The 13,078-nt window shown below is 46.8% G+C and overlaps 1 protein-coding gene across 4 annotated transcripts in view; it reads right to left on the bottom strand.

Annotated features, from left to right (window-relative positions):
- Positions 1-5,928: 5,928 nt before the first annotated feature.
- CHCHD6 (coiled-coil-helix-coiled-coil-helix domain containing 6) overlaps positions 5,929-13,078 on the bottom strand; it is a 100,972-nt gene continuing 93,822 nt past the window's right edge. For 3 of the 4 annotated variants that reach the window (XM_052679268.1, XM_052679266.1, XM_052679267.1), the window contains 2 exons: positions 7,034-7,242; positions 5,929-6,470 (listed from right to left, as the gene is read on the bottom strand). In XM_052679268.1, the coding sequence (XP_052535228.1) occupies positions 6,461-6,470; positions 7,034-7,242 (219 nt within the window). In that variant the 3' untranslated portion in view covers positions 5,929-6,460. The remainder of the gene's footprint in view (positions 6,471-7,033; positions 7,243-13,078) is intronic. The other variant, XM_052679269.1, reaches the window with a different exon arrangement.

Raw genomic sequence — 13,078 nt, 5'->3', positions numbered from 1 at the left:
CAAAAGCACTGTATAAAACAATAAGAACGCAGCAGAGAAATAAACAGCTGAGCATTTTCCCCGCAGCACCGCGCAAGCACCAAATTAAGTTGGGAATAAGGCCAGCACCCAGGTAGCCTGCTGTCAGCCTGCACTCTGCTGGGCCACGCTTGGAGTCCCAGGGTTCAAAGCCAGAGCCGTGTCTGTGAGCAGCACCAACCCCACAGGAAAGCACCTCTGCAAACCTGTGGCACGATGCAGACGTCAGGCTGAGGCTACGTGCAACGCCCGGCATCAGATGCACAGCACTGAGCCACCTAATCCAATAAGCTGCAATCCAAGGAAGTTAGCAGGGGTTGGCAACAGCCCACTGGAAGCTAAGGTGTAGAGGGAAAAACATGCAATACAAAGAAGGCTTGCAAAAGAAAAATAAGTAAATAAGGATTAAGGGGACTATCAAGGCTATTTCATTGAAGCAGCCCATAAAGAGCAATTTCTCTGCCTTTAGTGAGCTTTTATTTTTGCTGATATGATTCAAGCTAAATCCTGAACCGGTGTTTCCCCCCGGCTCGTTAAAGGCACGAAGCTTCCTCACAGTCACCAGCAAGACTGCAGCAGCCAAAAGGCTACTGAAGGAAAAGTGAAGAATTAATTTTTTAAAAGCCACACACTCACTGCTGTATCAAATGGCAAAAACTCAAATCTCTCCCTTGGTTCAACTGCTCGGAGGGGGAATGCACGGCAGCACTGGCAGAGTTCCTGTTTACTTGTTTTATGATGGTTGTAACGAGGAACCCATTAAATTAATAGCTGTGCTTTATTTTTAATGTTATGTTTAGCTAATCCTGACTTACAGTGGCACTCCCCATTCATAGAAAATAAAAATCAAACTGGCTTTGTCGATGGACTCCATCACCCAGAGAATGGATGCAGAAGGATGTTCGTGCAGTCGTAGGAGGGAAAAAATAACACCCTTTCATTCTTGCTGACGTCCCTCAGCTGGTGCCCATTATAGAAATTAGCTCAGGCAGTTCAAGAACTAAATAATACAAAACTGATCTAAAGCTGTAAGAAAAATAATTGCCAGTTGGAGCCACTCCAGCACCTCGATGACAGCCCAACGCCACGTACCAAAGCAGGGACCCTCGTGCCTGCACCTGCACAGCCTCAGCAGGTGGAAGCTGACTCACAGCACGAATGCTGAGGCTATCCATGGGACGGGTGGGTATTCCATCAGCTGTAGGGTTGAAATTATCATTCACATCCTTCAGAGTATGTACATAGGTTAATGATGCAACTGGGCCAAAACGTACCGAAGCACACAGCCTTCAGAGGAGGGCAGGTCCAGCATCAGTGAAATGAGTCCTCAGTGGTATAGCAAAAAAACCAAACCCAAACATCTGAAAGGAGCAACAGAATCCAAAAGGATTCTGAGTTTCCAGCATGATGCCCAGGAAGCCAAGGCCTTGTTGCTGCTCCTGCCCTATGCTGTTTCCTACTTTGCAGTCTGGGTGACCCAGTAATCTTTCCCAGTCTTAAACAATGATGATAACATGTCTGTTTAATATAGGAGAAAATAAGAAATGTGCTGAACCACATGCACCAGCTTGCCATAAATATTAGCAGTAGGAGATAGGAAACGAAGACAACTTTCTCCACAGCTATCAACTCTGTACTAATTCAGTATTAAAGGAGGATTTTTGTGAGAGGGCGAGCAGATCCTGACCCTCCAAACAGAGCCCTGTGAGCCAAAGGGCTTGGTTTGGGCTCATGCAAATTAGCAAATACACCCCGAAGATATCAGAAATTATACTTACTTCTAAAAAACAAAACAAAACAAAACAAACCATGAAGGGGGCAAAGTTAGGAATCGGAAGGAACCTTCAGCTCCCACTCCCTGTTCCCCTTGGGGTAGCAAGTCTTTCATGCCACAGCTCCCACAAAACGCAACCGCAGGCAGAAGGAACCAAGCACAAGCATCAACATCTCGTAGCACTTTGCACAAAAGGAACTGCTGGACCAAGCAGTTCTCCATCAAGCAAAAGCAGGAAGAACATCTAATTTAGGCCATTTGCAAAGCGAAGCTGGCATCAGGTGCAGCTTGTTACATACCCCACAAGGAGCAGCCGATTTCATCTGCAACTTGGAAACTGTAAGTTTGTTTGCTGCTCTCCTTGTAACATGGCAAAGGAAAGCTCACTGCCACGTGCTGACCTTTGTATAGTCTGAAAAGAGCACGTGCCATTAAATCCAAGGCACTTCTGACACGGAGCTCTCCTGAGACCAACAGCTGCTCCGTTTGCTCCCTCCAGCTTCGCCCCAGGCTTTGCAAGGACCACTGCTGGGTAATTAACACAGAGCATCGTTTCTGCCCCAACAATCTCAGTGAGCAGAGGGTGGCCCAGATTAGTCGCTCCAGTCCCCATCACCCTTCAGTCTCCCAGCACAGTGATGGGAAGCCAAGACATGCACAAAGGACAGTGATAAGGCTGACAGCTCAGAAGGTCAGGCAAGTCATTTCGGGAGCATCACATCCATCTTCTCCAAGGACAAAAAAATAAATAGAGGGGCAGGTGTGAGGCTACAGACCTGCAGGACTCTGAGCAGCCCAACTGACTCCCGTGAGTTTCCCAGAGAGTGCTGTGCCAGCTGAAAGGAGAAGAGGGTGCAGCAGCTCGTTACAGGCTGCATTTAAACCAAGAACACTGAATGACAGCAACTCTTGGAGCATCAATGCTGCTTCTAACCTGAGAAGACCAAGGCACCAGGCAAACCAAAGCACGTGGTCCTGAAACACATAGAAGACTGGCAATGAAACGCTTTAGGGAATTAGATAATTTAGTGACAAGCTGCAAACACTTTTAACCAGTTTGGAAATAAAAAAAAATTACAATAATTCAAAAGACAAATGGAAAAATTCTGCCTAGAAAAGGAGCACACAGCATGAGATCACAGGATTCAGTAGACTATAAAATAGGAAATGAGACTTACTCTTCTCCCCCTACAGCTACACAAAACCCTCCTACATAGATTACAGACGTGCTTGGCAATTGCCTTCCTCCTCCAGCCTCTCCTGTTGTGGACAAGGCAGGATTGGTTGAAGCCTGAAAGCAGAGAGGATATTAGATAAAACATCTTGCAAAGCCAAGTGTGAAATATTAACAACAGGAGGCAATGGCTTGTGTTCATATGCAAGATCACAAATTTGGTGCTCAGAGAGCCCGAGATGTCCTTGCACACCAGAATCTCAAAGCGCTTGTGAAATATTTCATTTAAAAACCCACTGAAGCCTACTGGAAAATTTCTATCAGTTCTGTTATTTGCTTTATTTCCTCTTACTTCGCTATTTTTATTCTGTGACACCGAGAAATTAGGCATGAATACAAAGGTTATTCCTTCCATTCATCTGGTCGGTTTTAAAACAATTTGTACTTGTGAAGTGGGCACTCTGAAAGCCTGTATTTGTACATGAAATTAGCACAACTGTGCACGCTGCATCCGAATTGCTGTGCATTTGTACACACAGTTACCCAATTTGCACACAGAACCACAACAACCAGGCAGGCAACATGGATGTGCAGCCGTTCAGCTGAGCAGAGCGCGGCATCTGGCACTGGGAATTTTGGTTTTGGTAGGTGAAAAAGATGGTAGTTAAAAAAGATGGTAGTCCTGGACATGGCAGAGCTCCTTTTTATCAAGTACACGTGGCACAGACAGCAGCACAGCTTGCTGCCCTTACCCTACCTCAAACTTGCCTTGGAGGAAACTGCCTCCCATTCAACATCTACAAAAGGCTCAGCTCTTGTTTATCCTGCAGTCCAAGCTGCCCACTAATTCCAGCTGTGACAGGACTGTGTGCTAAGGACATCTATTCAGCACTGACTACCAGGAATAACCATTTCTTCCACTTCAGAGCGTAACTGAGACCTGCTGTTGCAATCTTACATGAAAAAAGATTAATGCTTCCGAAATCCAAGCAGCAGCTAAGGAGAAACATAAGGACAGGGAGCCCAAGAGCGGATGTAGGGCTTCTTCCACCTTTGCAAGGGCTTCTGTGGATAGGAACAGGGGAGGAATATGAAAAAACTCTCACTCAAAGATGCATTACCTGTAGATTTTTCACCCGAATGGCAGCTGTGGCTCTGCAAACTGCACTTCATCTTCAGCAGTTTCCCATCAACATCTCATTTTTTTCCAAGCAGGCTGATGATGAGGGCAACCACAGCAACAAAACGACTCGGGGCAGCTGTGCATCACCAAAGGAAGGGGCAGAACTGCGGAGTGGGCAGCTGAAACCCAATCCCCACACTTGGGGTCACCAAGAAGCCTGCAGCCATTCATCACCAAAATCCAACGTAGCATGGCAGGACAGAGCAGTTTCCAACCCTTAATGCTGCACGATGAACTGATTTCTGTCCTCAGTGACTGCAGGTTAGGCAACACAATGCTGAAGGATGATGTGCAAGAGGTACATTTTCAGATAATAATCAAGCAGTCCCTCATCTGGAGGTGCTGCATGGCCTCAGAGTGCCACTTTGTCCTTGTTGGGCTGCAAAACAGCCGCAGTGCACCTGGCCAACATTAACTGGAGATGTTACATTTATGATTTTATGGCTGATATTTTCCTCTACCCTCTATCAATTGAGTTCACTGTCTGAACGATCGCATCTGTTTATGTTCCACAGACACCTGCGTATCTTGAGATGACAGCAACTCCCTGAATACAGTAATCAGTTATTTCTCAACAGAGGAATTGCCAATTTGGTAAATAAAGCTCATTATAAAAGAGTGTGGATATGTATTACAGTTGCCTAACAGAAAAAAAATTGTCCAGTGCTGCCTGATAATCAGCCCTGGCATCGTAGTCCCCCCCAATTTAGGGCAGCTGAAATAATGACATGCAAATTACTTATGCCAAGGCAACATTAGATGGGGGCAAGAGGAAAATGAAGAAGAGACAAAATAGGTATTTTTCCTCTTTAGACCAACGACAATGTAAAATCTAGTCAGTGACAGGCCTTGCTTCTTCACATTTCCACATGCAGCATCAGAAGTCCTGCTGCTCTGCAGAGCCCAGCCATCAGAAGCAGATCCAGAAGCCAGCACTGCAGTCCCAGCAGAAGCCCACCCAGTGCTGCCACAAACAGACCCGAGGACACACCGTATCCTGCTTTGCTTTGGAAAACCCCCCTTCTTTTGGAGATACCCAGTTTGACCTGCAGTGATGAAGAGTTGGAATTTTTGTGGCATCAGCTCTCAAAAGGAAAGTTGCTTTAATGAAGATATAAAGTTCTAAGTTGCTGCCCAAAAGCAGAATATAACATAGAAAACAGTTCTCAGTTCCCCTCATTTATTTTCATAAACACTACCTTAAAATCTGACGTGACCTCCAAAAATCCACGATCGCATTCTTCAGAACCTGTCAGACACAGCAAGGAGGACACGAGCAGCAGAGGCTGCCAAGTGGAGGAGAAGCTTTAGGCAGAGAAAGGGAATGAAGTTACAAACCAGACCTGTTCCTGTTTTACTGACAGGTGTCTCTGCTGCACCTTCCTCCGGCGGGATGAGATGAGAGAAACGGAGTTCCCACTTGGCTGCATGAGAAGGCACACAAGCAAACAAGACCGGAGTGCACAGCAGAGCAGGAACTGCACACAACAACTGGAGTAAAGAAAGACGGCTAGGGCTCTGCATGCAGCACGCAGGGTGTTTTTCAGTATGATTCACCAACACTGATTCTCTTTGGCCAGGACTTTACACTCTTCCAAGTACTTTCAAATAAGCCAACCTCATTCAGCCTGGGACCTCAAACAAGTTTTGTGATTTATAAAGTGTGATTGGAAAGGCTCCTATTCCCCATACTTGGTGGGAGTTTTCGTTGGCATGGGTAGGAGGTAGGAAACAGCAATCTACAAACTCATGGGACTGAAAGTATCTCACAGCACACAGTGACCATTAAACACTTTATTACTTAGGAGAGAACCTCAGAAGGGAAGAAACACGCCTGCTGGTGTAGCCAATCAGAGCATGCTAGGAACAGCTAATCCCAACAAGCTAGTCAGGGTTATTTCTAAGTACTTCAGTCCCTTAATTCTGGAGCAAACGGACAAAATAACAACTCTTGAAACTCAGACAGGGGTTGGTGAAACCAAAGCTAGCACAAGGTGAACCAGGCCTGTGTGGAGTATGCCTCCAAGCAACAAGTCGTGCTGGAGTCAAGGCCATTCTTTACATTCTATTATAATACAAAAATGAAGCAAGTGTTCCCCTCTCCTATGACACTCTGCCTGGCTCCAGAAGCATCCACACAGACCAGTACATGCAGGCCATTAAAAGAGGAATCGTATTGTTGTCTTGGACCATGACGGGCAGAAGGCACCAGTTTTGGTCAGCGTCTTTCCAGAAGGATGCTGGGCCTTCCAGGGAGCATCTGTGGTCCCTGTCCTCTGCTCTTTGGTGGCTGATGTTTATCCAGAGTTAACTAAAAGCTCCTGGAAGGAAAAAAAAAGAAGGAGACAAAGGAAAAAGCAGCAAGTTAGTTACACAGCTGTTGGCCTTGGACTATTTCTTTCAGAAACAAAGGAGCAATGCTGTATGAGTGACAGGCTACAGAAAATTCCTCAGAAAATGTATCAGGTATTGCCTTCTGCAAAACGCAGTCAGACACTCAAGGGACAGAGGACTGTGGAAGCGAGAGAGCAGGTCATGATATCAAGGCAAGGCTGACTGTATGAAGAAGAATATAAGGTCAGTTGTAAACAATCAGGACTTATAAATCTGATGGCCTGCAGGAGAGTGAGGCCACAGACCCAGCTGAGGCTCAGGGCAGCTGAGCAGCAGGAACGAGCACAGCTCCACACTAAGCCTCAGCCCCAGCAGGACATGAGAGCACTTGGATCAGCAGCTGCCAAACACACACCACTCATCCCAATGCTTGGAGCAGGACCAGCATAAGAGGGGAAAGAAAATAAGAGAGCAATTCAGAGACTACCCTACTAAGAACTTTTAGCTTAAGATACAAACCCTCTTAAAATGGAACATAAAGAGTGCTTACCCACATTTACAGAACCCTTCTAAAGCCAACCACAGAAAGACAGCTGAACAGCCAGCTGCACGGGATTCCATCAGCCAGCTAACCAGGCTGGATGGGTGCTTGGTTCTACTCCTTGTGCAGCAGGCATTTTTAGGAAGGAGACTGTGGTTCCTCAAATGTTCTTTTGGTACACCTTGTAAAAACAGTGCTGCTACCACACATGGCAATGCCTGTTGGAAGGTGAAGGTGCTGTTTAGGCTGCTTCTGCATAGCAGGCCGATATTCGCTGCTTAACACTTGCAAAGTCAGCATGCCCAGACCACACTGACCACACACCTCCACAGAGAGCCCTGTCTCTAACAACAGTGAAACAGAGAAGCTTCAAGAGATCCAAGAATTAAGAGAAAATTGTTTGCCAAATTATTTAGACAAAGCTTAGCCACAAATCTGACAAATGAACCATCAATATTACTTGACTGCCTTTAATTTCCCAGGTAATTTTTCTCACCATCAATGACTTACAAATTTCACACAGTGCAATACATTTTAAAAAATTCTAACAGCACTCGCACAAAATGCAATGAGCAAAGCAGCAACAGCTCCCAATCAATTTTGCAATACAGTAATTTGCTGTTTTTGCACTGTAACACTTCAGTCAAGTGTCAAGGAACACTCTGCTTTGTGATAAAGCCACTGTTGTGACCACTCTGCAGTTAACCCCTACAGAAGGCGTCAAAAACTTTTCTGTAAAGCAGTTTTACAAAACCTTTGTTACACAATTTCATGTTCATAATCATAACTACATTCTTTTACTTGTCCAGGAGAAAACACAGCCAGCACTTAACCTCAGTCGATTCCTCCCAGCCTGGCCCATCCACATTCCAAGGACACATCCAGCTGGAGGCTCACAAATACTCCTTGTGCAAAAACATCAGGTTCCATCTCACGCCACATGACTAAGCTTTCCCAAAATCTTTTGCAGCCATCACTGGGCCAAAAGCTGATGGGATGCCAAACAGGCTAGACACCAATTTCCTGCCGTGCTGCTCACACCAAGGGCAGTTTCTGGGAACAAAAGATGTAGGTAACAATACTATCAATCACTCTGCACTGCTTCAAAAGAAAGAAACAAACAACAACAGGAAACCAGAGTGCAGTCTCTGAACCTGTCCAGCCCCAAATCTTCTGGGGAATGTGCTGTGCAGTGCAGGCATCATTAACACCAATAGCTCTGGAGATCAGAGGCAGAGATCAGAGCTCTCCTCCTCCAGCAGTGCCTGCAGAGCATCACCCAGCTGTAGCACATCTGCATGTGGAGACTCTGAGGGCCTCCTGGTCTGTTAGCAGCTGATGGAAGAAAACACTTGTCATCATATGCACAAAATTGTTTTCGCTGTTCCTGAGCTGTCAGTTCATAAACCTGTGGCTAACTACTTAAAAGCACAGTTCCTTTGATTTCATGCCTCACGCGCTGTGTAATAGCGTGGAAGGACGCCACTTCTCCACGACTAAACCCATTCTTTGCTAAGCCAGCCGTTCACACCAGTGTTTCAACTCCAGCTAGCACTGCAGCCCCATGGATCCAGACTTGGCACCCTCTGGGGTCCCTTCCAACCTGGAATCCTCCCTGCAACATGCCCCAGGGCTGCTACAATGCTTACCTTCCCTTTGATAGGAGGAGCTAGGAAGGGGAAGGAGCAGCCTTTTCTCTCCTGCACATCCTTAGCATTGCAGATGTACCAGCCAGGCTACACAAGCAACAAGCCCAGGCAGCTCACAGCCACAAGCTGTTCCTGCGTGATGGGATCCTCCCAATTAATCAAGTTGAGGCTCAGCCTGAAGTTAAGTGATGCATCACAGAGTAACTGCCCCGCGGCCAGCTCTGGATGTTCTCTGCTGCAGTATTAGGTAAGAGTTCAGGATGCAAGCAGCCTTGAAGCATGCAGCACTCACTGATAAATCAGGATGGTGATGGTGCCAGTTCCCTTCATGCAGAGGGAGAGCAGATTGTCCTGAGTGTTAGGCAGACACCAGGTTCTGATTTGAAAAACTCCAGCCCAGCACTACCACCTACAAGAACTGTGTCTTCAGTATGGGGTTCGAGGCAATCCATCACAGCTGTGTCCCAGTGCAGGAGCTCGGCATCCTCTCCATGCTCCATGCCTCGGCTCCAGGTGAAACCCATGAACTCCAGGCCTTAAGGAACCTCTTCCCTCTGGATTTGCCAGATGCAGTCTGCCAAGCCCCAGCTGGACCAAGATGTATTTATTTAACCAGCCTTTAGTCTCACAGGGGTAAACCCTGCAAGTGTCCTCAGTGGATGCCTTACTTTGTATTGACATTCCTTCAAGCAGTCACACCATGGAGCCTGCACATCTGGGCACTGTGTAGCCACGAAGAAATCAGAGAGCAGACCTCCATGATAAATGAGTTGGTGCATTTGGAATGTCAGTGACAAAGCAGAAATTAATCTCCATAGTTCCCAGCTCTGTGCCACGCGCAGGCAGTTTTCTCAAACCCAGAAGACCTGTAGGCATGCAGCAGACTTCAGTAACATGACCGAGTCACTTCTTCATCTCTGTTCGTCTGCAAAGAGGCACTAACAAACTACAGAAGTCCTCACCTGTCCTAAGATGGGTGTCCAAGGCCTTTCTGCTGGTTAAGGCATTTGTTGCGGGGCTATTAGCAGCCCATAGCATTGTAAGGGACATTTGAGTCACTCCGGTTTGATGTATGCTGTAGGTATTTTTTGGTTATGTGCAATTTGTTCTGTTACATTCGGGGTATTGGCTGTTCTGCTGAGCAGCTGTGCTGACTAATGGATCGTAGCACTTCTGTGCCATACAGTTATTGCACAGAAAAGCCTCTCTGTCTCCCTCATCCTTCAGAAGTCCAACAGTTGCTGTCCTTGGGTTTGGAATACGAAGGGGCCGGAGTACGCCTGGCAGCAACAAAAAGCATTAATTCAAAATGCTATTAAAAGAGTTTTGTTGTCCCTCTTCTCCACGTTAACAGCCTTGCAGAGCAGAGGAGCTCACCCAGTGACTTCTCAGCTGCTTCCCTGGGACAGGGCCCTCAGAGCAGGGCAGCAGAACAGCACTTTCAGCAAACGCCCGGGATGTGCTGTCAAATACATTGCCCTGCACTGCCAGAACACCGGGCTGTTCACCAGCACAGCCAATCTCCAGCTATTCCAAGCCTCACCTGTTTGTTCATGCATTCTAACATTGATTTCCTCCAGACATTTGTTCTAACTCAGAGAGAGCTCCCATCATCAGCCTCGCTTCACAGGAAACGCTTTGCCACTGACTGAGCAGCTCTGCAGTCCCCAAGCAGCAAGAAGCCCCTGGCTGAGCCAGGAGCCCCAGAGCCACAGCAGGGAGCAGGAGGCCACGCTCAGCTCTTTTCATCTGGGACACGTGCTGGAAAATGGTAGGGCCAGGAGGAACAAACAGGGCTCTGCAGAGGGCTGCCACTGAAAGGATGGCTGATTAATTAATTGGAGTGCAAACTGAGGACGGGTTTTGTTCAATCGATGTTAATTGCATTTAATCTTATTCTTGCTGTTAAGAAAAGCCATCGGGCCGGGCTAGTGCCTGACACGCAGCTTTCACCCACACTTGGGAGGCGAGGCAGGAGGGGAGAAGTAATGGAAAGAAAGGAAATAACCCTTCCTCACCCCTTCTGCATCACTGCACAACTTCATTGGGTCTGTTCCATTATTTAAACAATTTTTGTTTTCCAATAAAATTACACAGGAGCTTTAAAGGACAAAAACTGGATGTGGAGCATTTCACCACTAGTTGTTCTGGCTCTCCTGGGTACTGGCTCAGAGCTTTGTAAACCCACAGAGCCGTGGCTATCCATCTGCTGCAAGGGACTGAAATTAAGAAAATCACCTGCGTGAAGCAGCGCCAGCTCTGCGCCCCCTGCCCCAGCACACCTGCAGCTGCTGCCTGCCTCTCCCACCAGATTGGCCAGAGCATCTCTCAGCTTGCTGCTGATCTCAGCTCCACATACCAAACAGCGCTGAACTCTGCCTTCCCCTAACACAGAATCATTAAGGTCAGAAAAGATCTAAGATCACCAAGTGCAACCCCAAACCCCCCACACCATGCCCACTGACCCGCAGTCCCTGAACGCCTCCAAGGACAGTCAGCCCAACCCTGTGCTGTAGTTTATCAGTGGTTTTCTTCGTCTCTTGACAAGCATTAGTGCCACTCTTTCCAAGTAAAGAGGACGTATCACAAATGCTGTGAAGGACTGGCTGAGCATTAAGTGGTCTGAAATGGCTTTACTAGACTCGGTCAAGACTGCTTTAAAATCATTTCCCTTTAGGACTGTGACCCTCTTTCTTTACAGCCAGCATAATGATTCTACCTCATAGGATGGTAATTGCATCCCGCTATCTATACACATCAGAAGGTAGAGACTGCAAACACAGCACAGCATCTCTCTGGAGCAAGCTGAAGGCAGGAACACACAGGAGGAGGGGATAATGCTGGGCCTAACCCTAACCCCTCTGCCCCACAGCCAGAGGCACCCCGAGCATTTTGCAAGCTCCTGGATTAGTCCCAGGAGGATCCAAAAGCAGAACAACGACAACTCGTACAAATACAGCTCCAGTTTTGGAAGGATTAAAATGAACTTCACCCAACTGTGAATATCCATTTCCAGAGCCAATAGGAATGGAAAACCTCTTACTGATGCAACAGTTATTGCAAACCCTAAAACCACAACATTTGCAAGCTAAGGACAGCAACAGTAACATAGTTCGCTGGGGGATACTGACAGCAGGGTTTAACTGCTGCACCACCAAGCCCTGATCTGAGCAACCTTCACAAAACCCACACACAGAAAGGCAACAGTTTCCACATAACCCCACTCCTGGTGGATAAAAGAAAAAAAATAATCCCAGAAGCCAAACGACTTTGGATTAAGTTGTATACGTGACCTGTAATCTCCTACTGGAAGAAAGAGATGCAGTAAATACTTGCAAAGCCATTCCAGTATTTTGAATTAAATGAATTACAGAAATGGAAAGTACACGATGCAAGACGTTACAAAACAAGGCGCCAGGAAGGTGCAGGAATTGGAAACAAGCTGGCAAATGATCCCTGCAGACTAGTGAGGAAAATTAATAGAGAGAAAAAGGATATGGTAACAATACTGACTGATGAACAGCAGCATTAGGTGCATAAATTCAGGATGTCAAGCTTCTACTTAAATCCAGTTCTGGAAGAAAAACAGCAAGCCCTACTGTTAAAATGCACTGGAAGCACGAAGGCCAGCAATGCCAAGCCTCATTTCAGGACAGGCTTCCCCTGTGCATCCCTCCAGATTGAAGTTTCTGACTTTAATTATTCCTGAAGCATTGTGTATACAGGGATTCAGAGCAGGGATTACTAGCAGGATCCTTGTTATAAGCACCACTTCTCAAACAAATTACACTTCACTTGACGTCAGTAACATACACAAGAAAACAAATTAGATAAAGGCAGCAGGACGGCATGAAACAGATCCAGTGCAAGGAAACTTCACAAGGTCACCCAGAAAAATAAACACATTTTTAAAGGTAAACTTGTACTTTTCCAACACCAGGGTGCACTAAAGCTTGGTGCAACCCAGACTCAATGCACTCTCGGGGGGCTGGGGACTCCATGCAGCTCAGAGACAAAGCCTAGATAAGATGAGGGGAAAAGAAAAAAGAAATGAGATGGAGCAACCTCTTATCCTCTAAACTCTGAGGGCTCATCCCGAGCCACCCCCTGCCCCATGCAGATGGGAGACAGGGATGGCCACCTGCCTGGACCCTTAGCTGCTGCAGCTGTATGTCCTTGCGTGGTTGTGGCTTGCTGCTGCCTGGCCCAGCCCCACACACCCAGCACAGCAAGGCAGGCACAGGCAACCTCTCTCAATATCCTTCTTCTGTGCCTAATGCTATTTCTGCTCAGTGATACAGTGAGATTCCACACAGAAGTGTTATGAGCTTGACTGGCTTTATTTATTTAACAGTTCACATTTTCATTAAGCTGTTGTTACTCGGCAGCCAGTGATTTTGTTTGT

The sequence above is a fragment of the Tympanuchus pallidicinctus genome, unplaced genomic scaffold, assembly GCF_026119805.1.
Source record: "Tympanuchus pallidicinctus isolate F22 unplaced genomic scaffold, pur_lepc_1.0 scaffold17, whole genome shotgun sequence".
Taxonomy (NCBI): domain Eukaryota; kingdom Metazoa; phylum Chordata; class Aves; order Galliformes; family Phasianidae; genus Tympanuchus; species Tympanuchus pallidicinctus.
This window is presented reverse-complemented; position numbering and strand designations above follow the sequence as displayed.